General features: G+C 50.8%; 2 protein-coding genes across 2 annotated transcripts; one reads left to right on the forward strand and one right to left on the reverse strand.

The window, feature by feature from the left end:
* The first annotated feature begins 551 nt into the window (after positions 1-551).
* On the forward strand, positions 552-1,179 carry LOC120647658 (oleosin 1-like). Its single transcript, XM_039924533.1, has one exon. The coding sequence runs from the start codon at positions 611-613 to the stop codon at positions 980-982; it is 372 nt and encodes a 123-aa protein (XP_039780467.1). The 5' UTR covers positions 552-610; the 3' UTR covers positions 983-1,179.
* LOC120647654 lies at positions 1,029-26,611 on the reverse strand. The gene is made up of 34 exons (XM_039924528.1): positions 26,402-26,611; positions 26,222-26,312; positions 26,034-26,128; positions 25,472-25,950; positions 25,181-25,388; positions 24,737-25,063; positions 24,435-24,585; positions 24,213-24,350; positions 12,445-12,526; positions 10,050-10,318; positions 9,855-9,968; positions 9,491-9,732; positions 9,104-9,337; positions 8,878-9,030; positions 7,324-7,461; positions 6,970-7,200; positions 6,742-6,869; positions 6,141-6,261; positions 5,760-5,924; positions 4,975-5,122; positions 4,729-4,829; positions 4,386-4,535; positions 4,035-4,082; positions 3,835-3,942; positions 3,614-3,688; positions 3,459-3,509; positions 3,249-3,395; positions 3,040-3,170; positions 2,772-2,859; positions 2,575-2,634; positions 2,274-2,505; positions 2,041-2,192; positions 1,875-1,945; positions 1,029-1,770 (listed from the first exon to the last, which is right to left on the reverse strand). The coding sequence occupies exons 1-34, from the start codon at positions 26,564-26,566 to the stop codon at positions 1,443-1,445; spliced, it is 5,421 nt and encodes a 1,806-aa protein (XP_039780462.1). The 5' UTR covers positions 26,567-26,611; the 3' UTR covers positions 1,029-1,442.
* Positions 26,612-26,615: the final 4 nt, after the last annotated feature.

Below are 26,615 nucleotides of genomic sequence, written 5' to 3' on the forward strand. Positions count from 1 at the left end.
AAAATACGTGCAATATTTGTATCTTCAAATAAATTTATTAAAAAACTAGACTAAAAGATCTATCTAATGATATTAATTATGTATCATAAATATTAATATTTTTATATAAAATTAATTAAAGTTATTTTTCGAAAAATGAGAACAATAGTTATTTAGGAACGGAAGGAGTATTTATTTATTAAGGAAAAACGAAGACAAGAAAATGTTGCAAACTGGCCAGGCTAATGGGCCGCTCCGGTGCGCGCATTTGCGCTAACCGTGCAAGCCCAACTGCTCGTGGGCCCTTGGAATTACGGACTAGTAGTAGTAGGCGGCGGCGGCGGCTGAAAAAGAGAGACAGCATGCTCTCAAGAAAAAAAAAGAAAAAGAGGAGAGATACGTGGCAGGAGTTGAGGCATCGGCGCTTCCACGCGGAGAAGAGTCGTCGCCACGTACCCCCTCCGATCCACTTGTCTGCTCGGCCTCCTACCATCTCTCCACGTACTCCGGCTTCTGCTTTGCTATATACTACGATGTACTCACCACACTAGCTCGCATGTTTATTAATTTGGTCAATCGAGCAGCTAGCCATCCTGCTAGTAAGTGACACAGCAAACTATCTACAACGAACATGGCCGCCGTCGGAGAGCACTACATGAGGGGCCTCTACGGCGACGACTATCCTGGCCAGCAGCGGTCGGCGCCCGCGGCGGTAGCCAAGGCGCTGGCCGCCTTCTCCATGCTGCTGCTGTCGGGGCTGGCGCTGACGGGCACGGTGCTGGCGCTCATCGTGGCGACGCCGTTGCTGGTGATCTTCAGCCCCGTGCTGGTGCCCGCTGCCATCACGGTGGCGCTGCTCACGGCGGGCTTCGTGTCGTCGGGAGGGTTCGGCACGGCGGCGGTGGGCGTGCTGGCGTGGATGTACCGCTACCTCAAGACGCCGCCGGAGCAGCAGCTATCCCTATCCACCAAGCACTGGGCGCACCAACGCCTCGAGCACTGATCTCCATCTCCTGTACTACCAGTTCGGGTTGCGGCTGTGAGCAATATAACTAAAATAATACTAGAATAAGTGTGTTTGCAACTTCAACAATTTAATTATTCCTGCACCTTGTACTCTGATCTACGGTTTCATGGCACAGTTATTCCTAAAGAGCTAGTGATTCCTTTCCTGCACTAATGCAACTCGACTTTACTGCATTCCTGTGTCAAATGCCCGGGTGCCACTAGGGAACATCCCTAAAACAAAACAGACAATTGCTATACCACTCGGGTTCTCCGTGTTTTACTCAGTTACCCTCTCTTACAACAGGCTCATGACGACCGAAAAATCTGAAGAGAGGAATGCCACTAGCTTCTGCGATGAGGATGTGTCTTTTCTGAAGAAGAGTGTGTAGTGACCAAGAACTGGATGCACCCTCCAACTCAAACTGCAACAGATAACATGCATGGTCCCATGGTAGTCAAGTGCCACGCTGATTGTGTTGGCGCGTGTACTCCCAGACAGCGATGGCGCCACTGACATGGACGTTGAGGGACCTCACCACGCCCAGCTGCGGGATCTCCACGCACCCGTCCAGGACGTGGATGATGTCCACGGGGATGCCTTCCTTCTCCCGGCCCAGCACCAGCACCGTCCGCCTCGGGAACTCGAACCTGTCCAGGGGCCTGCTGTGGGCCGTCTGCTCCAGCCCGATCACCGAGTACCCCTGCGCCCGCTTCCTCTCCAGGTAGGCCTTCACGCTGTCCACCGGGACCTCCGAGATGGGCAGCCATTTCTCAGCGGTTACACTGCCATTTGCAACAGCCAGCACAGCACAGGGAGGTAAAAAACAAGGTAAAAAGGATGCTGATGGGGATTAGGGCAACAAACAATCAAGCTGACAAAAACGGACCTGATCAGTCGGAACTGCTTGTCCTGAAGAATGCTCTTGTCGGCAACAACCAAGCCAGCTGCTCTGAAGACCTGCCAGCCAAGCAAGCACAACAGAATTAACCAACCAGCCCACAGAACGGAGGAGGAATAAGCAACCGACACAATGGCAATTGGCGAGGCAATACCTCGCACGTCCTTGTCAGACCCGCAAGATTAGGTATACGGTCTACCAATGATGCCACTACAATCAGTTCTTGCTGGCTTTGCTTGATCGTTTCCACAGCATGTAATCTTGCTTCTAGTGCTAGGTTGAAAAACTGGTCATCTTCCTCAATCTCTGCAAACATAACACAACACGTGAGTATTATGTATGTAAAGAGAAAGGAATAAGCAACACAGCACAGTTTGCATACCCTACCAGAAATTAATCTTGAGGGACCCCTGGCGTTCAAGCTCGATGCTTGCTCAGAGTCCCTGCGGGGCGTTATTTTCTTCTGGAAGTCCAATGCATCTTGACAGCCAGGTTGTGACAATTCAGACACACACTCGCCACTTTTGCCCTCATTGCCGTGCTCTTCCACTGTGAGACCCTCATTCTTGATTGTTACTGTGTCTTTTGCTATAGCATGTCTCAAGTCCTCCCTCACATCCTGAAATTGCAAAGTTTTAGCTTGCTTTTCGATGGTAGCAAAGATAAGAGGCAAGGTTCATGTGCTCACGTTCAGGAAGTCAATCACACGTTCCATCACTGACACAGGAACACACTCAAACTCGGACACCTACACAAGCAACAGGATACTCAAAATTTTATAAGGCTCAATCACTCACTGCCCTTAAAAAACCATAATGGTTCTAAAATTTGTCTTAAAATTATACTCCTAACATGTGCTAATAATGAGCAGAGAAGATCATGAACCTCAGGGCGAGCGCTAAATATCCCGGAAGGAGTCCCAGATGCATTGGGATCAAAAACATCAAGGAAACCTTCGATTGAAACTCTGAGCCTGAAATCAGGAGAAAGGATTTATAGATTTTGAGGGAACTGGAGAATTTAGAATATTGAATGAGATCATTAGTTATAAGAAACAAGACGTTAACCCAAACTAACTCATAAATTGTAATATCAGGACAGCATAGCTAAGTACACAATCAGAGAAGAAAAAATTTAGTATGCCTAGATGTACCTCACGCAGTCAGAATTTTCTGCCAGATAATCTTTCAATTCTTGAAAGCACCTCCTCTCAAAGATTACATCTTCTGAAGTTTCCAGACGTAGAGTAGGCCACAACCTTGATAGCACTGAATGGACAAGTAGCTGCAAACAGAATAGATCTTCAGGTGATTAAACCAACATGGCACTCCAGAAAAACACATTTCAATGAATTTTCATAACCTGAGTAAAACCACGTAAACTGTGGTGATGGGATGTTAAGAATGGCAGTATTGGAGGAAGCAGTTGATTTAGGTGGTTTATCTGGACGGACAGCTGCCTTGAATGAAGAATAATGTTTGCTGCTATAAAAACATAAGAAGATAGTGCCTGCAGAGAAGAGATAAATAAATAAACCAATCAAATACCAGAGGATCAGGCTAAAATGCTCACCTGTTGTCGCATCCCTTTGTCATGAAAAATAGGAATAAGTTGTTCCTCTGCCTGCAAATGGTGGTTCATCAGAAACATCAACAGTTATGGACAAACAGACATTTTTAAAAGTGGGCACTAGGTTTCTACAACTATAGCACGAAGGGAGTTCTCACCATTGTAGGAAATTTTAAGTATAAGAGTATAGCAAATGTCTCCAAGTACTGCCGGACAGCGGGCAGATTATTTCTCTGCACAAGCATACAAATTGAACTTCCACCAATGCATACAAATTGAACTTCCACCAATGCAAAGTAATGCAAGACATAACATTGCGTCACAAGTAAATTAAGAATCTACAGATACAACCACGCATAAACATCAAGAATATTCTTACATAAAGACAGGTGTGAGTGCTCGATATCACTTCTCTAACTATATCGTCTTCTACGTATTGCGATAAAACACATATCATCTGCCACACACGAACTTTACGCCTGTGTACCTGGTAAATGTGAAATTATAGAAACATGATACAAGATTTCAAAGATGTCAACGGTAAAACCACCTGAATTTCACATAGACTAAAAAACTCACACTGCTATATTTCTTGTACAGTTCTTTTGAAAGATCCTTGTCGTTCACCTGTCAGAGAAAAGTTCAAACAGCAAGAGCAAAAGCTCCCTTAATTGTGCAGTGTTTTGGAAGTGAAGTAAACAAGGCAAGTAAAATTTGCATCAGGCAACTCTTAAGGATTTTAGTCTTATAAGGTGTTAAACCAGTATCAAGCCCATGACAGATTGAAGTTTATCAAGGTCGACAAGATGATACCACACTAACTGTCAAATACAAGATGGTGACCAGACAATATCAACTTCAGGCAGCAGTGTCCAAGGTAGTAAGCTATGGTTAAGTATACAAACGTTAATGAAAACACTCAAACAGTACCGCTGAGTCCAGAAGTTTTAGAAGAAATAGTTTGCCAGATTGAAGAGCTTCTTCAGTTTCTGATATTTTCTTTTCTTTGATTTGCTTCCAAAGTTGATGAAAGAGAACAGCAACTGAAACACGAGCATATAATTCTGTATTAATGAAGACCTGCAATAGAATTGCCAAGAATATTATATGAAATGATAAAACAGCTCATTCATCGGTGACGTTTAAAAGAAAAAAAAAGCAGAAGGCTCAGCAGGTTTCATTGTGCCCTACTCAATTACATAGGAATGTTTATTTTGAAGGTAACCAAATCAGGAAAGCCAATACCTAGCATGGTAATTTCAAATGAACTTACCTCTGTGAATTCACGATCGGGACTTTGTGCTAGCATGGAAACCTCAAATCTTGCTTCATGGTTTTCAGAGAGTTCAGCTTCAAAATCTTCGTCAAATGCCACTGTTCAATACGCACCAATTATTGACGGGAATGAATACTATAGTAGAAAACAGGCATATTGCCTTGCTTTATTAGAAGGAAGTTAATAACAGAAGGAAATGAGAAAATACTCATAAAGGAATATGAAAGAATTGAAATAGTATACCAGATCCATATAATGAAAGTAGCTTCAGTTCCTCCATATAAAATCTAAGAGTTTTTGGGTACATCAACCAAAGACCACTCAAATGCAAAGCTGCTAGGCGAATAGTTCGAGGACTTTTTGAACCTTCATTAAGAAGATTCTCAATAAACTGAAAAGAAGTAAATACGTTAATTGGATTTGTATCACAAGGAAAGCTTAATGCTACAGAAGAATGCCTTCATAAATCCAACTTTCTAAGTGAAGCACACTAAGACACCACTTAGTGTACATACAAATTCTGGAAAGGTAAGAAAATGAACATCTGGAAACAGCACAGAAATAAAATAAAGTAAAAACTATTTTCCTTAATAAGATGGCCAAAATAACAAGTTTTAGTGCATTGTTATGTCATATTTTCACATCAGCTGTCCAACACTCCACGACATGAAATAGCAGTAACAATATTCACAATATTATCAGAATTTATTTTATTATTATATGACCATTTCATATGAACGATCTCTATTTCTCTCTTTGCTATTCAGCACCACAATAGTGATATTAGTTCCTTCTACTAATGCATAAATCTAAGAATCATAAGAAGACAATGCTTGTCATCAGATAAGTAACACTGTATGCATGCACCTAAAGTCTAAAATGCAGACTTAGTTGAACTGGCAAACAAATGCACACAAAGCAGCAGTATCAGCAGATGGCATTTATGCTGACAACTCAGCTAAAGAACAAGAAGAGTGTATTGCACCCAAAGTAGTAAAAGATGGTGAAGACGATATGTTGCGACTGACCCATTTTAAAGGGCCTGGCCCTTTTTCATTTGCCTGGTGCATTTCCAAATTACAAAACATCGCTGGGTGCAATATTGCAGATAGCAGTGCAGCAATTGGTGCCACTCGTCGTTTGTTGCAGCTAAGGTGCAAGATCCAGGAGGACTTTGCTAATTGCATCATTGTCTGGGCAAACAAAGATAAAAAAAGATTTATGTCCACTGCATAACCACCAGAATTAAAAAAGTCAAATGTAAATTTCTTGTCAAATGTAAATAACTAAAGCAAAAAATTAACACCAACTATAAAGTTTTCAAGCTAGCCTCTAGTGTTAAGACTGTGAGCAGCTGTACGTTGGGGAATAAACAATACAGAAAAAGAAAAGCTACCAACAGATAGTACCTCATAACTGATGCCTACAGAGGTAAAACTTCTATTGCCCATGTTCAAGTGTAACAGTCCCAAAACAGATCTCACACATCTCAGGATGGATAAGACAGAATTCTCACCAGCATTCTCAAGGCTGCAAAGATTAAGAAAAGAGAACAAAGTTGAGAGGAAAACAATGTGTCACATCAGAGTCTAAGTTGAAACTAGAAACAGAAAAACTAGGAATAATAAGTTTATAACCATGTTCAAGCACAGCACCGATTTGTATTAAAAAATTCAATTCAGTCATTTGTATTAGCAATTTTAGTAGCTCATTTAAATAACCCAGTACCTGGTATTGACTTCATATGTTCTAAGATGAACAAAATGGTATCCAGTCAACATAGGAATGGTGCAAAGATTTGAATCATGCTAAGAAAACAACTTGTAAGAAAGTTGTAACTTTGATCAATGGAAGCCCCCCACCCCCACCCCCCACGCACACACACACAACACACAGACAACAAAAAAAGAAGGAATGACGTAGTGAAATGTGATCAGCCTGCTTATCTTTACAAATGTGAATAAGAAACTACAGTACAGAATGACATTAAAAAAGTCATACTCTGCTCACCTTTCGATAACATCATGAAAGATGTATTGGAGGGTTGAATCTGAAAATAAAGGATCCAACCTCTTCAGCTGGGATTCATTGTCACTAAGGCAGCATGAAATGGATAGCAGGGAGTCTACACAAAGCCACTAAATGAAAATATACAATTAGGAGCCATACAAGTTGGCTTATTTTTGAACAGAAGTTGGGTGATGCACAGTGGTGAAACTATCAAAAGGTTATTCCAACCTTCCAAGTCATTAGAACAGCACGTCTGCTACGTGTCAAAATTCCATTAGCAAGGAGATGGTTGATGTTGTTAAGGAAAGTGGTCACAGAAATATCCAATGAGAATTTTCTGGCTTGATTTGTCTGCTTTGTTTCCACCAAATCCAGATATTTAGAATTGCGAGCTGCGGATAGAGCTGCTAGAACATAGGCTAGAGCTTCATAAGCCGCCAAGTGAAGTTCAGCTCCAGTCTTGTACCCAACAAAAAAAAAAACGAAATAGTGTTTTGGCATAAGAACTTACATAAAGAAAGTTAACATGAAAGCATTAAAAAGAATGATTAACTAAACTATTTATTAAAAATAGCAGCATACCTCCGTGGCATAAGTGGAGTGTTTGATAACTTTCCAATAGAAGTCCCAGAGAAAGGAAAATGTGGAGAAAAAAGAATCACCAGAGTTGTAGTGGTTACACCATGAGGCAACAGAACTAATAAACCTCATTGACCAAATCTGTGAATATGATATGGAGATTTGTCAACCCTAGGCAATTAAATGGTTAGATGAACTTCAAAACAGGTAAAGTATGCAATCACCATTGACCTACAAGGCTACAACTGATTTTGGTTGGTGCACTAAACCATCCTATTATATGGAAGATATCAAATGCAATCACCATTTAGGGTGCGACCTGCAACAGATTTTGGTTTGTGGACTAGACCAACAAAAGAATTGCCAATGCCAGCTTGTGGCTAGCTCAACAGAATGTCACCAGAGATTGTGTTTAAAAGCCACAGTTGGAACACTTAGACCACCCCCTCTAGCCACTCCGACCCTAAAACCCAGGTGTTAGAGTGGGGGAGAGGGGGGGCTTTATCACTGGACCAACATTCCCCCTACGGCGAGCGAGCCGCGCCGCGCCGCGCTTGTGGCTGCTGGCTGCTGGTCTCAGCGAACCCCGCAGGGGAAATCGCGCAGCGGAAGAAATGCGTGGCCGGTGGGTTTCGAACCCGGGACCTGGCTTTGATACCAACTTAGACCACCCCCTCTAGCCACTCCGACCCTAAAACCCAGGTGTTAGAGTGGGGGAGAGGGGGGGCTTTATCACTGGACCAACAGGAACCTCATAAACAGATGTCCAATAGATTTGTTGCTGATTTCCCAAGATTTGATCATGCGATCTTTCAGTGCTGGACCTTAAGGCCTGCGACCTTAAGGATGGATATGATTGCCAAGTTAACCCAGGTCGTTGGTCATCCTACACAGGCTATGGTGCCGCTGTGTAAGGGTGGGACAGGGATTCAGGGGTTTTCGCAACCGGCATGAGGTCTTCTCTATGCAAAATGCCCAGGGGCTGCCTTGCCCACCCCCCCACCCCCAACCCCGGTCGAGTTTTTTAAAATTTATTTCAAGAGTTAAAAAAAGGAATCGGAAAAGGAAATAACAACAATTACTATTGAGACCAGAAATTGATTGCATCACTACAACCTAGCATGCTTATCTTTTCTGCTCCCACATTATAAGGGATCCATGTACACAATCTACCAGAACCAGCCACAGATCATATTTCTTATCATAGAAACGATGGCGATGAAAAAACTAGCTTTTAACAGTCAAGAGTCCAGATTATTTTCTCCAGAACGAGGAGACCGTCGGATAAATCAAAATTCTGATAAATCGCAGAACATACATCACAATTGCTACTGCTTTAACTTTAACCAACATTATACTGGCCAAAAATTGAAGAAAGGTCAGTAGACAAGAAATCATTGTTAGACTGAACATGTCACCGTTCATACATGCCAAAAGTAGGGAACCCTCTTCTTACTTGTCACTTAATCAACATAGCAGTAGTGAAGCATAACTGAAAGGAAATATAAAATATGCCAAATGGAACCACAGTAAACACAGAATGAGGAAGGAACATACACCCTGCAATACTGAAGAGGTTATAGAGGTAGCCAAACGACGCTGACTTGGGCCTCCAAGCTTTCCTTTAACAGTATACGGCAAATCCATGTTCTCTATATTCCTCAACCAGAAAACTGAGCAAGATAGCTTGCTGAAGACCACCATGGTTTCCTAAGCATGGTAATTATTAGAAGCCTATCACAAAAAAAAGCATCAGTGACAGTTTGAAGAAAAAGAGGATTACCAAAACTAGAGACAATGATTTTGCAAGCTTTTCGTTGAGATCATGGAGTTCTAATCCATTTGCTCTATCTGAACCTCCTTTCAAGATGGTTTTATCCTGGCAAACAAGTTTTCTCTGCCCCACCTCAAGTTCCTCAATGAAGCTTAAAACGATGATAAAAAACTTTATGGGAACGCATTCTCCAACAGGGCATTGCTCTGACTCCGAGAGCTTGTAGCCATGTGCCTCTATAAACTGCAACAACAATTACCTTTTGAACCAAAGATAAACTGAAACATACAATAAGGCAACAGAAAAATATGTTGCATATAACTTGAAGTTTCAGATCTGAGCACAATAGCTCCTATAATTTTACAACTTTAAAAGCAAGTGATAAGATAAACAAACCCCAAGAATTCGCTTCAAATGTTGCTCGTCTGAGGTTACAAGAAAAAGAGTTCTGGCCCACCTCCTTGCCTCAGCTTCCCATGCATTCACGTCCTCATCATCAAACAAATTTGAACCTTGATCCTGTTTGTTGTGCTTCATGAATGTGGTAGGGAAATCAATAAGCTTACTCAACAAAGTGTAACCAGGAGAACATTCTTTCTTCTGAACAAACCATTCCTGAACTATCACTCTCAATGGTCCTACAAGGATATACAACAGCAGTAAGACTGAAGGAGAACACAACACCATATTATAATATGATGGTAATATTTAAAAAGATGCTGTATGCAATAGGAATCCTCCATTTCTCTCATTTACATACCAAAATAATCAGTGAACTCTCGAGGTATTGTAGAAATGAAATGCAGAAGTTGGTTAAGAGGAACTTCAGTGGCATTTATCAGCGATGTTGCAACTTTGATAACCTGCTCACAAACTGCATGACTTCAAAGTTAACAAGTTGTTTATTTACTGCCATCATTTATCAAAATTTCTCAATGAGACAGAGATGTAGAACCTTTCAGACGATACTTTGGATTGAAGTGCTGTTTACTCCTCTCACTAAGAATCCACAAGGCATCTAATAAATCTGCAGACCTAACTTCGGGAGGTACATCCCCATCACATTTTGATGCTCCTTTCCCAGGGGTAGCACATGGCGCATCATTTATATCTGACTGACATGTGCATGAAGCAACACATGATGCAAGAGTCATTAACCCTGCTCGTCCAAATGAATCATGCTTAGCAGCAGATGCCAGGCTCCAAACAAGATGCATACGATCACTGTAAAGAGTATATGCATGCAACAGAAGTCAGTTCAGCAGAAAACTACAGGAACTACAATCCAGACTAAGGCTGAGTAACATGTATGTGATCAAACAACATAAATAGTCCTTTGGGACACAATATAAAGTCCATGCATCCCTAGTGCAAATACGTTAAACCATTCAGTGTGTATGTTAGAGTATATTAGGTAACTCCGGATATAGTCAGTTTAGAATTGATTATAATCCTGGGATAACCTTCCTTATCTCTAGGAGAGGCTACTTGCCCTTCAAGCCATGTACTCCTATATAATCAGCACAAGGGGCTCAAGCAATACAACCCACGGTTGGTATCACGAGTCTAATGTACAGATCCTAGAGCTCAAGCTTCTGCGGCCCTCGCACCGCCCTCGGGGAGATCGGTCTCCGCCAGGGGCAGCGCCCTTGTAGGATGCACGGTCGTCCCTCTGATCTGTCACACTATCATGGTCAAGCAGCAGCGGAGGGACCTACCTCTCCTGTGACCAATTCATCTCACCGCTGCCAGGATCCATCACCAGCGCCACCGTCCTCGCCGCCCTCTTACCATGCATCTGGCCTTGTGCCTTCCATCTACTTCTCCAGCGCCAGCACCACCACTACCCTTGAGCGCGAATGCACAACTTTGGAGGAGAACCGTGAGGGCGCTAGGCCGCCGCGCAACTGGGGGGGCCATCAGACGGCCGTGCCCCGGCCTTTCCCTCGTTGGCTCTCTTCTCTGCGCTGCACTCCCCTCAACCCCCCGCCTCCACACCCGCCCTCCCTGCCGCCGCCGCAGTCGTTGTTGTGAGCGCGAGCGCATGGCTACGGAGGAGACCTGTGGGGGGGGGGGGGGGGGGCTGCCGCGCCATTGGAGCAGCAGGGGTCAGCGGCCTGATCGCGCCACCTAATGATGCTGTCGTCGGGCTGTGGCGCCCCGCCTAGCCTCACCCCTCCATGCCGCTTCTCCACCGTTGTTGGTCGCCGCTGTGCGCGCAAGCCCCGCCAGTAGAGGATGGGTTGGGTGGGAGGGAGGGGGTGGAGGGCGCTGCCATGGAGGAGATTAGGAGCTCCACTCCTTGATTTTCTTTCTTTCCCACAATTGACACGGGATGAGATAGAGAAGGTTAGAGGAATTGCTAGGCGCACCCGCGGTTGTACCTTGCTGCTGTTTTTTCCCCCCATCTGAGATCGGGTTTGCGTCACCCTGCCGTTCTGTCACTGCTTCATCATTGACACTCCCGAGGATGAGGTTGTCGTTGCAGCCTTGCAAAGATGACGTTCGTGATCAAGCTACCACTGCCGGTGTCACCGCCTTCAGGCGGTGGCGCCAGCCATGACAAGCTGGCCCCGGGTCTGAGAGTGACGCTGATGTTGCTAAAGAAAGATGCAGTTGTGCTCTTTAGCTGCACCATCTACCATCGCAGTCGGCTCATCGTCCTGCTGAACCTGTCGGCAAGGAACTACTGATTTTGTGTATTCGAGCGCCTTCGCTGACGCTTCGAACCTTCCACGGCTTCGACCACATCCACCTCGACCTCGGCTACTTCGGCACTAAGGGGCTGCCATATACTTGATAAGCCTCTTCGGTTCCCATTCCAGCCACAGCATGTGCGGCACATCGACAGTTGCGACTGCATCTGTTCGGCTTATTCTCCAGTCTCATCGTCTGCGCACTCCCGTTGTGAGTGTGGGAGGATGTTAGAGTTTATCAAGAAACTCAGGATATAGTTCACGATTGATTGTAATCCCATGATATTTTTCCTTATCTCTAGGAGAGGCTACTTGCTCTCCAGGCCATGTACTCCTATAGCCAAGGGGCTCAAGCAATCCAACCCACGATTCATACATAAGCTACCCATCTTATAGTGTACACAACATCTTTCACTGCCATAGTGCTGAAAAAGCAATAGATCAATGCACTAACAGAGAGATCTTCAATAAGACATAAAAGCAAAGAGATCCATCGTTTATTTTCTTTTGTACTACACCATATACATAATCACCTTTCAACATATGTGAAGACTCTAAATGGTAACAGAAAATACATAGCTTTTGTCTAACAAAGAAAATCAGTTCCAGCCAAAAGGATCAAAATACTGAACAGGATAAATAGGCACAAGTTACCGTCTTGTCAAGTTCTGGGCATAAGTGCTGAAAAAGCTTTTTGCACCTTTTATGGTTTTTGAATTATAGACACCACCGATGCCTGAAAGTTTTTTAGGAAGATAGCTTAGTGTCAAAAAAGAATGTACTATTGAACATTATGGCATAAACAAGAATGAATAAGCATGTACCGCATAAATGAATTGGACGAATAGGAAAGCATGCTAAAAGATTATGTAAGCTTACACAACTTCTCTAAGATATATTCACTAAGACAAATGAAAATAGATCCATCGGTTTAGTGGGTGTTTGGATCCAAGTGCTAATACCCCAAAGTGCTAAACTTTAGCATTAGTTGTCATGTGGGGATTGCGCTATGGCCGGCGCAACAGGAAGGGCCAGGTGGCGGATAATTAGGAAATAAGTCGGTTTAGAGATTTTGCTTGAGGCTTAAGTTAGCTTGGAGATTTGTTAGGCAAGTTTGTTAGGTGCTGGCGATATATAAGCCAGGGGTTAAGGAGAGAAGGGTAGGCTTTAGATTGATCTCATCTGTAAGTCGCCGCCCTGCTTTCCTGGTGCGCCGTCGAGTTCATCACGGCTCCGTCGCGCCGGCGAGGTCCAGGGCCGTGTCCTGTTACCTCCTTCAAATATAATCTACGCCGTAATCCTTCCTTCAATCTTATCATCCGTGACAACTTGGTATCAGTTGAGCCTTGTTGCGTGTCCATGGGTGACCATGACGATCTGAAGAAAGAGTTGGCGATGATCTCCACCTCCCTCCACGATCTAGCGACGAACGTCACCAACCTGAGCGCCAAATTCGAAGACCTGGCCACCAAGGTCGATCGGCTGTCGCCGCTCGCGCCCGTGGCGTCCAAGCTCGCCGACCTGCCGGAGAAGGTGGTCACGCTCCAATCCTCCGCCTTCGAGAACACAGAGCAAGTCCGTGCTCTCAACCTCGCCCTCATCCGCGTCGAGTTGGCCCAGCGCGACGGCAAGGCACACGTGGAGGACGACGTCGACGCCACGCTCGACTCCATCAACGGGCCGCCAAAACAGGAACCCAAGCCCCCGCCACGCCGGCACCGCCGTTTCGCCCGGAACCGCCACCGCACGATCGTTTCCGCGAGGAGGAAGATGACTACACCGACACCCGCTTCCATCCGCGCGCCCGCCTCGAGTTCCCGACGTTCGACGGCAAGGATCCGCTCCTGTGGCTTAATCGCTGCGAGACCTTCTAGGGCCAGAAAACGCCCGAGCGCCGCCGTGTCTGGTACGCCGCCATGCATCTGACCGGCTCTGCCCAGCTTTGGTACTACAGGTTGGAGCTCACAGCGGGCACACCATCCTGGCGCCGCTTCGCCCAGCTCGTGCAGCAGCGCTTCGGGCCGCCTATGACGGATAGCCCGGTCGGCGAGATCAGGCTCCTCCGCCGCACCGGCTCGGTCGAGGACTACACCGACAAATTCCTCGCCCTGGCCTGCCGCGACGCTGATCTCACTGAGCAGCAACTCATCCAGATGTACACAGCAGGGCTGGTGAACCCCCTCAAGACCGACGTCGCGCTTCGCCGGCCGCAGCCCCTCGACGACGCCATCATGCTCGCCCGCGCCTATGAGCAGCGCCTGCAACTTTCTCCCTCCGACCCAGGACAGCCGCGGCAATCGATTGGCGTTCCAATCCTCTGCAAGCACGCTCGCGCCCAAATCCTCGCCAACCGCCCCCGCTCCGACGTCAGCCTCCTCCGCCGCCGCTGGATCGGGCAAGTCCACGCCGCTGGCGTCGTCTCTGCCTCGCTGCCGCCTCTCGCCTGGTGAGATGGCCCAGCGCTGCGCCGACGGGCTGTGCTACAACTGCGACAAGAAATTCGTCTTGGGCCACCGCTGCAAGAAGCTTTTCGTCATCGAGATCGTCGAATTCGACGATGACGAGGAGGAAGTCGACGAGGAAATTGAGTGCTCGGCGCTCACAGGCGTCCCGGACGAGCCAGGCATCTCCCTGCACGCCATAACCGGCGTCCGCGCGCGGGCTTCCAGACCATGAAGGTCTACGTGTCCATCGGGGACGCCGTGGCAGTCACGCTCCTCGACTCCGGCTCGTCCCACAACTACATCGACGTTCAGATGGCCCAGCGGGCGGGCATCCACCTGCTCGCGCGCGCAGACCTCTCGGTCGCCGTGGCGAACGGCGAGCGCGTCGCATCGCCAGGCCAGGTCCTGGGCAGAACGTGCACATCGGAGGGGAGACGTTCGACATCGACCTCTACACCCTCCCCCTCGGCGAATACGACATGGTGCTCGGGGTTCAGTGGCTGGGCACGCTGGGCCCAATCCTATGGGACTTCGCCAAGCACACCATGGCGTTCCAGCGCGGCGACAAGCGCGTCCTGTGGCGCGGCGTCGACACCACACCGAGCCCGTCCGCAGCAGCTCTGTCCGGTCCGGGAGGCGACCTCATGGATACCCTGCTGGAGTTCTCCGGCTTGTTCGTGGAGCCTCAGGGCCTTCCGCCTCGCCGTAACCTCTGCCGCGGTATTCGCCTCAAGCTTGGCGTCGGCGCCATGGCAGTACGGCCATACCGCTACGCGCACACGCAGAAGGACGAGCTGGAATGCCAATGCGACGAGATGCTGCGTCAGGACGTCATCCGCACCAGCTCAGCCTTCTCCTCGCCGGCGCTCCTCATCCGCAAGCACGACGGCACGTGGCGGTTCTGCATCGACTACCGCGCCCTCAACAACGCCACGATCAAAGACAAGTTCCCCATCCCGGTGGTGGAGGAGCTCCTGGATGAGCTGCGGGGCGCCAAGTTCTTCACCAAGCTCGACATGCGATCCGGCTACCACCAAGTCTTGATGCACCCAGATGATGTGGAGAAGACGGCGTTCCGCACATACCAGGGCTTGTTCGAGTTCCTTGTGATGCCGTTCGGCCTCACCAACGCCCCCACCACGTTCCAAGCCTTAATGAACGACATCCTGCTGCCCTTCTTGCGCCGGTTTGTCCTCGTATTCTTCGATGACATTCTGATTTACAGCTCATCGTGGAGAGACCACCTCCGCCACGTGCGCACAGTCTTTCGCACTCTGCAGGATCATCAACTCTTCCTCAAACGATCCAAGTGCGAGTTCGGGCAACCGTCGGTGGCCTATCTGGGCCATGTCATCTCGGAGGAGGGCGTCGCAATGAATAAGCAGAAGGTGCAGGCGGTGCTGGATTGGCCCGTTCCGAAGTCGGCACGGGCGGTGCGCGACTTCCTGGGGTTGGCGGGGTACTACCGCTAGTTCATCCGCGACTTCGGCAACATTGCGGCCCCGCTCACCGCCCTCCTCAAGGAGGGGTTATGATAGAACGCCGCCGCCGCGCGCGCATTCCAGGCACTGCAGCAAGCCCTCACGTCGGCGCCAGTGCTCTAGCTGCCCGCATTCGACCGGGATTTCATCGTCGAGTGCGACGCGTCGGGCTCTGGTTTCGGCACAGTACTCCACCAGGGTGCCGGGCCCGTCGCCTTCTTCAGCAAACCCATCGCACCGCGGCACGCCAAGCTCGCCGCCTACGAACGCGAGCTCATTGGGCTCGTCCAGGTGGTGCGGCACTGGAGGCCGTACTTGTGGGGTCGCCACTTTGTGGTTCGCACAGACCACTGGAGCCTGCGTTCATCCTCGACCAGCGCCTGACGACGATTCCGCAGCACCAATGGGCGAGCAAACTCCTCGGCTTCGACTTCGTGGTGGAGTACAAGCCGGGCGCACTAAACGTCGTGGCCGACGCTCTGTCGCGCCGCGACGAACACCCGGCGGACGCCATGGCGATCTTAGCGCCGCAGTTCGCCCTGTTCGACGAGGTGCGCCAGGAGATAAATGGCGATGCGTCTCTCTCCGTGCTCCGCGACGCCATCCGCGGGGGTGTTAAGCCGGAGGCGTGGTCAGTGGTGGACGGCCTGATTCTTTACAAAGGTCGGGTTTACATCTCTCCGGCATCCAGTCTCGGCCCGGACATTCTGAAGTTTGTTCATGACATCGGACATGAGGGTGTGCACAAGACTGCATCGGCTGCGTGCGGACTTCCACTTTCCCAAGGATTGGCAGGTGGTGCCGGATTTCGTTCGCGCCTGTGAGGTGTGCCAGAGGAACAAGAGCGAGCACTTGCAGCCTGGCGGTCTGCTTCAGCCTTCGGAGGTGCCCACTACGGTTTGGTCAGATGTGGCCATGGATTTTGTTGAAGCTCCGCCTAAGGTCAATGGCAAGACAGTGATCTTGACGGTCGTCGACCGCTTCTCCAAGGCGGCCCACTTCATCGCCCTGGCTCACCCGTATACGGCGACGTCCGTGGCAAGGGCGTTCTTCTTTGAGATTGTACATCTGCATGGGATTCCGTCGTCAGTGGTCAGCGACCGTGATCCAGTGTTCACCAGCATGTTCTGGCAGGTGCTGTTCAAGATGGCCAGGATTCAGTTGAGGTTCACCTCTGCATTTCATCCTCAGTCAGATGGACAGTCCGAGGCTACAAACAAGATCATCGCTATGTATCCTCAGTCACTGGTGATCGCCCGCGGAACTGGTTGGAGTGGTTGCTGTTGGTGTATATGTGAGCCAATGTATAGAGGCCCATGTATAGGAACTATATATACCCAATCTTCTAGGGTTTGGAGGAATACATCTTTATTCTCTCCAATATGGAATCATTAGCCTAGGTTTCTCCTTCCTCCACCCTCAGCCGCCGCCGCCGCCGGCGAGATGGCCAGCCGCCAGAGCCGCCCCTTCCTCCCCTCCCTACCCTCTCCTCCTTCCCTCCCCTCTCTTCCTCTGCTTCGGGCGCCGCCGCCGCTGCTCGATCCGTCGCGTCCTCTGCTTCGGGCGCCGCCGCCGCTGCCCGATCCGGCACGTGGGGCCCCCGACCCGCCCCTGCCTTGGCCGTCCTCAAGCCTGCGCCCTCCTTGGTCGCGCCGCCTGCTCTGCCGCCACCGCCACTACTGCGGGCGCGGGAGTCACGGGCCCGGCCCCTGCTCCGGCCGCCAGGCCCTAAGCTGCAGGCACCCAACGCCGCCGCCGCAGCCGCCGCCCAGACCGCTCAGGACGCCGCCGCCGCCGTCCACCGTGCCGCCGTCGCTGCCGGCAAGCAGCCTGCCGCCGACGCCGCGCCCGATCCCGCGTGGTCCGGACTCGGGATGGCGCCCGCGGATGCGCTGCTCGCCGCCGCCGCTCTCCGGGGGCAGCAGGCTGACGCCGCTCTCGCCGCGCCCTCCTCGCCGCCAAGTCGGAGGCTTCGGCGGCCCAGGAGCGGGTCCGCGTGGCTGCCCTCGCTTGGGAGCGCGAGCGCGCCACGGCCGACGCCCTCGCTCTCCGGGTCGCCGAGGCGGAGCACTTCCTCAGCGTCTCCTTCGGCCAGCCCGTCGTCCCCGAGCACGGCGCCTCTCGCCTCTTCCTCCCACCAGGCCCCGCCCGCTGGATCTGTACCCCGGCACGACCCGACCGACCCCATGGTCGCCCAGCTCCACCTCCAGGCCGCCGGCGTCCAGAACATCCGGGCCCTGGTCACCGTCCTTCTCGACCCCACGTCCTCCTCCTACGGACGCTGGCGGGACCAGGTCCTCCTCGCCCTCCGCCGCTACGCCCTCGACAACCATGTCCTCGTCGACTCGCCGATCGAGGCGCGGGACGTGGTGTAGCTGTGCCTCGACAGCGTCGCCATGTCCTGGATCTTCAGGACCATCTCTCTAGATCTTCAAGACCTCGTCAGGACCCACGGCGGCACCGCGGACCTCGTCAGGACCCACAGCGGCACCGCGTGACAGGCCTGGGTGGCGCTCGAGGGGCAATTCCTCGGCAACGCCGAGTTTCGCGCCCTCCAGCTCGACGCCACCTTCCGCACCTTCGAGCAGGGGGACCTCTCCGTTGGTGAGTTCTGCCGGCGGATGAAGGGCATGGTCGATGCTCTTCACGACCTCGGGTGTCCGGTGTCCGATCGAGTCTTGGTGGTCAATGTCCTGCGGGGCCTGAGCAGCATCTATGACCACCTGAAGACCTGGATCACCCACAAGAGGCCCTTCCCCTCCTTCCTGCAGGTCCGGGACGACCTCGCCCTCGAGGAGATCACCAGGGGTCTCGCGCCCGGATCGTCCTCGCCCACCCCCACTGGCCTCCTCCGCCGCTCCTGCCACCTCCCTCCTTGGTGTTGCTTCCATCGGGCATACTGGAGGTGGGGGGGGCCATGAACGTCGGCGGGGGGGGGGGGGGGGGGACGGGGTGGTGGTGGCACTGGTGGCCCTGCTTCTGGGGGTTCCTGTGCCGGTGGGGGCCGTCGGGGCACGCCGGCTCTGGCTCCCGCTCCAGTCCCTGCCCCTGGAGGTACGCCCTGGCCATCCTGCAGCAACCCATGGTCAGGACGTATCTCGATGTGGCCGTTCCAGGGTCCGGGCGGGGAGCCTCGTCCTCAGCTCCAGCCAGCGGCCATGTTCACCGGTGCTGCTCCCCTCTCCGCGCCGTTCTGGACCCTGCCCACTCAGCCCAGCCAGCAGCCGACCTGGCCTGGGGGGTGGGACCAGGCCGCTCTGGCGCAGTCCTTCAGCACCATGGGACTGACGCCGCCGGTCAGCACCGAGTGGATCGCCGACTCGGGTGCCTCCTTCCACACCACCCCTGATGCCGGTATCCTCTCTTCTATCCGACCCCCACACCCCTCTTGTCCTTCTTCCATCATGGTTGGTGATGGGTCTTGCCTTCCCGTCACCGCCGTGGGTTCTACTCCTGGTTCTTTTCGCCTTCCTAATGTTCTTGTTGCTCCTCAGATGGTTCACAACCTTCTTTCCATTCGCCAGTTTACTGCTGATAACTCTTGTCCATTGAATTTGACTCTTCTGGTCTTACTGTGAAGGATTCTGCTTCTCGGCGTCCGCTCCTCCGATGTGACAACCCGGGGCCCCTTTACACTCTTCGGCTTCCTGCTTCCGCTGCTCCGCCTTCGACTTCCTCTCCGTCTGCTGCTTTTGCCGTGACGCCTTCTTCCACCACCTGGCACCGCCGGCTTGGACACCCTGGCCGCGACGTTTTGGCTCAGCTCAGTCGTAGTACCGATGTTCCATGTACTAGGTCTCCTGCTGACCACCTCTGTCATGCGTGCCGGTTAGGTCGTCATGTTAGACTTTCTTTTTCTTCTTCTTCGCATGCTGCGCATGCTTTTGATCTTGTTCACTGTGACCTGTGGACATCACCGGTACTCAGCATGTCTGGCTACAAATATTATCTAGTCGTGGTGGATGATTTCTCTCATTACTCTTTGACTTTTCCTTTGCGCGCTAAGTCTGAGACCTTTCCCACCCTCCTTCACTTCTTTGCCTGGGTGTCCACTCAGTTCGGCCTCACCATTAAGGTCGTCCAGTGTGACAACGGGCGTGAGTTCGATAACTCCACCTCCCGTCCCTTCTTCCTCTCTCGGGATGTTCAGCTACGTATGTCTTGTCCGTACACCTCTCCTCAGAACGGCAAGGCTGAGCGGATGATTCGCACGACGAATGACGTCGTGCGCACCCTTCTGATCCAGGCCTCTCTGCCCCTGCGCTTCTAGGCTGAGAGCCTCGACACCGCCACCTACTTGCTTAACCGTCTTTCGTCCACTGCTTCTCCTGCTCCCACTCCACACCACGCTCTTTTCGGTACCCCTCCTCGCTACGACCACCTTCGGGTCTTTGGGTGTGCGTGTTACCCTTAACACCTCCGCCACCGCTTCTCACAAGCTGACGCCCCGCTCGACTCGTTGTGTGTTCCTTGGGTACTCCCATGACCACAAGGGGTACCGATGCTTTGACCTCACCTCTCGCCGCGTCCTGATCTCCCGACACGTCTCTTTGACGAGTCGGATTTCCCGTACTCCACCTCCTCCACACCTTCTCCTGACCCCGAGTTGGATTCACTGTTTTCGACTGCCCCGGTGGTTCAGCCACCGTTACCTGTCTGTCATTTCCCTGCATGTTTTCCCGGCACACCGGCACCGCTTCCGGTGATCCCTGCTGCGCTGAGCGCGGCCCCGATGCCCGCGGTCGTGCCGTGCGCGGACCCGGTGTCTCCTGCGGCGCCACGCGCGGCCCAGGTGCCTTCCCCTGTACCTGCGCGGTACGCTCAGCCGGTGCAGGTGTACCGGCGTCGTTCGACGCCTACACCGGAGTCGTCGCCGCCGCCGCCGCCGGCGGCTCGCTCTCGAGCCGAGCCGGCGGTGTACCACCCGCCAGTCATCCATCGGGATATCCATCCCATGGTGACTCGGCGGATGGCGTCTCAGGCCGCGACTCTCTCCGCTACCGAGAGAGAGCCGCGGGTCTCTCCGGTACCCTCCTCTGTCCGCGACGCCTTGGCGGATCCTCACTGGCGTCGCGCGATAGAAGAGGAGTACACGGCTCTTCTTGCCAACCAGACGTGGGACCTCGTACCGCGTCCGTCTAGTTGCAATGTGGTGACTGGCAAGTGGATCTGGACGCATAAGCATCGGGCTGACGGCACACTGGAGTGCTACAAGGCTCGTTGAGTTCTCCGGGGTTTCACCCAGCGGCCTAGTGTGGACTACGATGAGACCTTCAATCCAGTGGTGAAGCCCGCTACGGTGCGCACGGTCCTTCTCCCTTGCGCTCTCTCGCTCTTGGCCAGTGCACCAGCTGGATGTGAAGAATGCGTTTCTTCACGGCACTCTGTCAGAGACTGTCTACTGCTCTCAGCCAGCGGGATTTATGGACTCGAGTCGTCCGGATATGGTCTGCCGGCTCAACAAGTCTCTCTATGGTCTGAAGCAGGCTCCTCGAGCTTGGTATTCTCGGTTCCACGTTCTTGCTGACATTGGGGTTCACCGAGGCCAAGTCTGACACGTCTCTCTTCATCTACTGCCGTGGGGATGAGACCGCCAACCTGCTGCTCTACGTCGATGATATTGTGCTCACAGCCTCCAGTCAGCCGTTGCTTGAGCCTATTATCTCCTCTCTGCAGCAGGAGTTTGCTATGAAGGATCTTGGTCAGCTCCACCACTTCTTGGGCGTTATTGTTGAGACTCGCCCGTCTGGCCTGTTCCTTCACCAGCAGCGGTATGCACTCGACATTCTGGAGCGGGCTGGGATGACTAATTGCAAGCCATGCTCCACTCCTGTCGACACTCAGGCGAAGCTGTCTTCACATGCATGATCCCTGGGAGTCTCACCTTGCTGCACTGAAGCGTCTCCTCCGCTACGTCCGTGGCACTGTTGGCTTCGGCTTGGTCCTTCACCGCTCTCCCACCTCTGAGCTGGTGGTCTATATCGACGCTGACTGGGCTGGCTGCCCGGACACTCGCCGCTCCACTTCCGGCTACCCCGTTTTCCTGGGCGGCAACCTTGTCTCCTGGTCGTCCAAGCGGTAGCCGGTTGTCTCCCGCTCCAGTGCCGAGGCGGAGTACCGGGCTGTCGCTAACGGCGTGGCGGAGACGTCCTGGCTCCGACAGCTCTTGGCGGAGCTCCACAGCCCGCTCGCCAAGAGCACGCTCGTCTACTACGATAATGTCATCGCCGTGTACCTCTCCACCAACCTCGTTCAGCATCAGGGGACGAAGCACGTGGAGATCGACTTACACTTCGTGCGCGACAAGGTCGCCGTCGGCGATGTTCGGGTACTCCATGTCCCGACCACCTCCCAGTTTGCCGACATCTTCACCAAGGGACTACCATCCTCGACCTTCTCGGAGTTTCGCTCCAACATCAACGTAGCAGGTGGCTAGTTGTGGTTGCGGGGGGATATTTGCCCTTTGTACTTTATTCTTGTCCAGTCTTGAACACCGCTGCGACGGTAGTTCAGACTGCGGGGGGTGTTGGCTTTCTTGTTGTCTAGTCTTGAACACCGCTGCGACGGTAGTTCAGACTGCGGGAGGGGGGGTGTTGGTGTATATGTGAGCCATGTATAGAGGCCCATCTAGAGGCCCATGTATAGGAACTATATATACCAGCCTTCTACGGTTTGGAGGAATACATCTTTATTCTCTCCAATAGTTGCCATGGGCTGAATTCTGCTATAACTCTTCTTATCAGCAGTCTCTCAAGACCTCGCCGTTCCAGGTGGTTTATGGGCGGCCTCCTCCGTCCATCCGATCCTATGAGCCGGGTGATGCTTGCCTACCGGCTATGGACAGAGCCATGACGGAACGTGATGAATTCTTGGCTGAAGTCCGAGACAGGCTGGAGCAAGCACAGCAGCACTACAAGTCGGTTTATGATAGGCGTCACCGCCCGGTGGAGTTCGTGCCTGACAGTGGGTTTGGTTGCGCCTTCTTCATCGGTCTGTTGCCTCTCTTCAGGTGCAAGGCCGTGGTAAACTGGGGCCGAAATTCTTCGGGCCATAAAAAGTGGCAGAACGCATTGGTAATGTAGCCTACAGGCTTGTCCTGCTGGCGGGAGCTCGCATTCATGATGTGTTCCATGTAGGGCTGCTCAAGCCATTCCATGGTGCTCCACCTGATCAGGCGCCGAGGCTGCCTCCTATTCAGCATGGACGTGTACTGGTGGAGCCTGAGCAAGTGCTGAGGGGGCGTCTGGCTCGCGGACGCAGGGAGCTACTGGTTCGGTGGAAGGGTGCGCCTGCGTCGGAGACATCTTGGGTCGACCTAGAAGAGTTCCAGGCTCAGTTTCCCACGTTCCAGCTCGAGGACGAGCTGCTTCTCCAGGGAGGGAGAGATGTCATGTGGGGATTGCGCTATGGCCGGCGCAACAGGAAGGGCCAGGCGGTGGATAATTAGGAAATAAGTCGGTTTAGAGATTTTGCTTGAGGCTTAAATTAGCTTGGAGATTTGTTAGGCAAGTTTGTTAGGTGCTGGCGATACATAAGCCAAGGGTTAAGGAGAGAAGGGTAGGCTTTAGATTGATCTCATCTGTAAGTCGCCGCCCTGCCTTCCTGGTGTGCCGTCGAGTTCATCACGGCTCCGTCGCGCCGGCGAGGTCCAGGGCCGCGTCCAGTTACCTCCTTCAAATATAATCTACGCCGTAATCCTTCCTCCAATCTTATCATCCGTGACATTAGTTCATCCAAACAAGAGTGCTAATAGGATGAGCTAAACTTTAGCCAAGACACAAAAACTAGAGTGCTAATAGGTGCTAATGTTTAGCACTCAACTTTAGCCTGTCCAAACAGACCCTTAATTTTCTTTTCTAGTACACCATATTATGCGTAAATAGTCATAGAAATCGGGATCGAAGGTACCATTCCTCGACCTGGAAACGTCGAACGTATCCCGGAAATGCAGGATTATTTCGTCCCCGCCTTATAAAAACCTCTCACAAGGACCGTACCCCGTTCCTCAACCCTATCGACCCGGAAACTTTGTGACTATGGCATATACAACATAACCCTATATATGAATTGAAGTTCTACTCTCTGACTAAACACGATGCAAAATTTTCGTTTACTAACGAGTCTTCCACCAGGTCCAACGTTTGAAATGTGGACACAACTTCAATTCATATTTTCTGCAAAGGGTTAACGACTTAATATCAATGAAGCCATGCAAGCTTCTTGGGTAATTTTATCTATTTGATTTGCAGTTGGCACATTGTTTGAAATTTGCTACATACAACTCCATGTTTACAAAGGGGGTAATGATCCTGGAAAGCTCTTAGAGTTGAAGAATATTTTGTATAACTACAGAATTTTCAAAAACAGATACTAAAAGGTAAGTTAATACAATAGCTGTTTAGAAACATATCTGACAATAGAATAAAATAGCTTTGTTTCTTTCAGAGCAAAATCAAGCATGTTATATTGAATTAGTATTACAATGAATAACACTAACCGAAATCCTTGTGGTGAACTACATCATTCAAACCACGTATCAGAGAACCAAGCACAAAACCCCTTGGAATTATGTGACTGCAAACCTTGTAGCGTTCCCATGCAATATCCAAAAAGGATTGCATAACTAGGCATCTCACTGCAAAAGGCATTCATGCAGGCAGATTATGGGATAGCATTCAAAATATACATGCTTTATGCACAATTATATATCAGCACTCACCTTGAGGATTATCGTGAGTGAACCCACGCTCCCACAAAACTGTCATCCACTGCAAAATTCCCTCCCAAGATTCCATCTGAGCATGAAAGGTTCCACGGGAGGTGTGATTTAAATAGTCAGTCTGTGGTGTAGATTCAAACAGCAGCATCACCTGTACATGGTTTTTTAACATATTAAGACCATAGTAAGCCAAAAGAACCTTTATTACCAATTACTATATCTCACTTTAGGAGTACTATAATCAAAACATACCATAATGTTGACAGCTTTTGATAAAGAGAAACGTAAGGAAACCAACTAACCTGGTGTGTCCAGGCTGCTTCAACTAAATGTGTCCCATACTCTTGGAGCATCTCATAGAGTAACAAGAAGATCTTCCACCGATCTAGACCATTTGAACAGTGTTCATCTGATTGGTCCATCTCTCTAACACCTAGGGACTTGGCTTCTTTGTTGGCCCACCTTTCTCTTTTTGTTGTCGCAGTATTTGATTTGGTTTGAGCAGGCAAATCAGCTGAGCTCTTGCTGGAGCAATGTTGGCTTCCATCGTTTCCAAAAGAGGTAAAGATGCTCAGTGATATGGTCAAGACGTAGAAGGCCTGTTTCCTTACAAAAGAATCCTTGTCAACCTGGTGTGTGGAAGGTACAGATGTCATCGCAACATGAAATTGGATAACAATTTTCTAGCAGGCATTCAAATTTGAGTTTGTGTAACTAAGAAAAATGGCATGCCACAGAAGTCTCACCAGTCCCTTGCGCAGTTGGTTCCAAAACTCAAGGACATTCCTAAGGTCGAATTCCTGGAGCTTGTCAGCTCCCAAGACGGGGACTTGATGACCCAATTTGAGTGTTGAGAAGTACAAAGATAGTATGTTGTACGCATCCAACCGCTCGCCGCACCCCAATGAAAATAGAGAAATACAGGAATCCCATATACATTCCAGAAAACCAAACCTGCAGGCCAGAGATAAATTGAGAAGGGACAATTTAGATTAACTCTGGTCACATATAGCTGCCTGACACAGAGAATTAGCAACCTAGATAGCCTATGCTGGACTGCACCAAGCATTACAGTGACACAGGGATTATCAGCAAGTGAGATGAGCAGAGGCTGAAGAAGGATCTGAGTGGCACAAGATCGATACTCTTGACCATGTGCAAACATCTTGAGTACCAATGTGGAGAGGTCCCATGTCAAATTCTGCACCAATTTATCTAAATCAATAGCACCTTCCTGAGAATCAAGGTGGTCCACGCTGAGGACAGTCCTTCGTCTCACCAATATGTCCGCCAGCAACAATGCTAACACACTGCTCGCCTTGGAGAGCGTTAGCATTGGGGCCAGATTTTCCCCAGCGAGATCTGCTTCCATCATACCGTGGTAAAGCATGGAGTCATGGCAGGCGGACAAGCCCATGGCAACAGCAGATGACCGTATGCAGAATGGTACTATGGTAGCTCCTAGCAGGTCCCAGGATCCAGTGTCGGAGATTGCATCGCACATCAAGGCAACCGCCTGAGGCACCACAGCATACATAAGCTAGTGAGTAATAGACATGACAAATGTATTCAAGTGGGGAATAGATGAGGAGCACACACCTGGTGCAGGTTGGGTTCGATGGTATCCCTGAGCAGTGGCAGGAATAACCTCCACAACAGCAAGCGCAGAGCATCTTTAGCCTTTGGAGGGTTGTCTGAAAGCCGAAATGTAGCGAGAAATTAGACTGACTCTCCTTGTCATGACTTAAAAGGAGGCAAGAAGCAAGGGAGGGGTGGTGACTGGTGACCGAATCGTGAGAGCAAATGGCGGAGCGCAGCGGCGTAGGAGATGGAGGCATGAAGGTCGGACTGGGCTTGGAGACCCTGCTCCTGCTCCTGCTGGGAGGAAAAGAAAACCGATTACCTTATGAATCTCGCTTAAGGTGGGAGTGAAAGAGAGCAGCTGCAACCAACCAAAACCAACCGACCTCGGGGCAAGTCGGGGAACGGAGGAGGGCGTGGAAGAGTTGGGCAGGGGAGGTCGAGGCGGAGGAGGCGAGGACGCAGTCGACTACGGCGGGGACGGCGTCGGCGGGGAGGGCGCGGAAGCAGCGCTCGAGGGCGGCGACCGCACGCTCGGGAGGAGACGCCATGGCGGAGGCGGAGGCGGAGGCGCGGAGAGGGAAGGGGGACAACCAAAAA

The sequence above is a fragment of the Panicum virgatum genome, chromosome 9K (genome assembly GCF_016808335.1).
Source record: "Panicum virgatum strain AP13 chromosome 9K, P.virgatum_v5, whole genome shotgun sequence".
NCBI lineage: Eukaryota > Viridiplantae > Streptophyta > Magnoliopsida > Poales > Poaceae > Panicum > Panicum virgatum.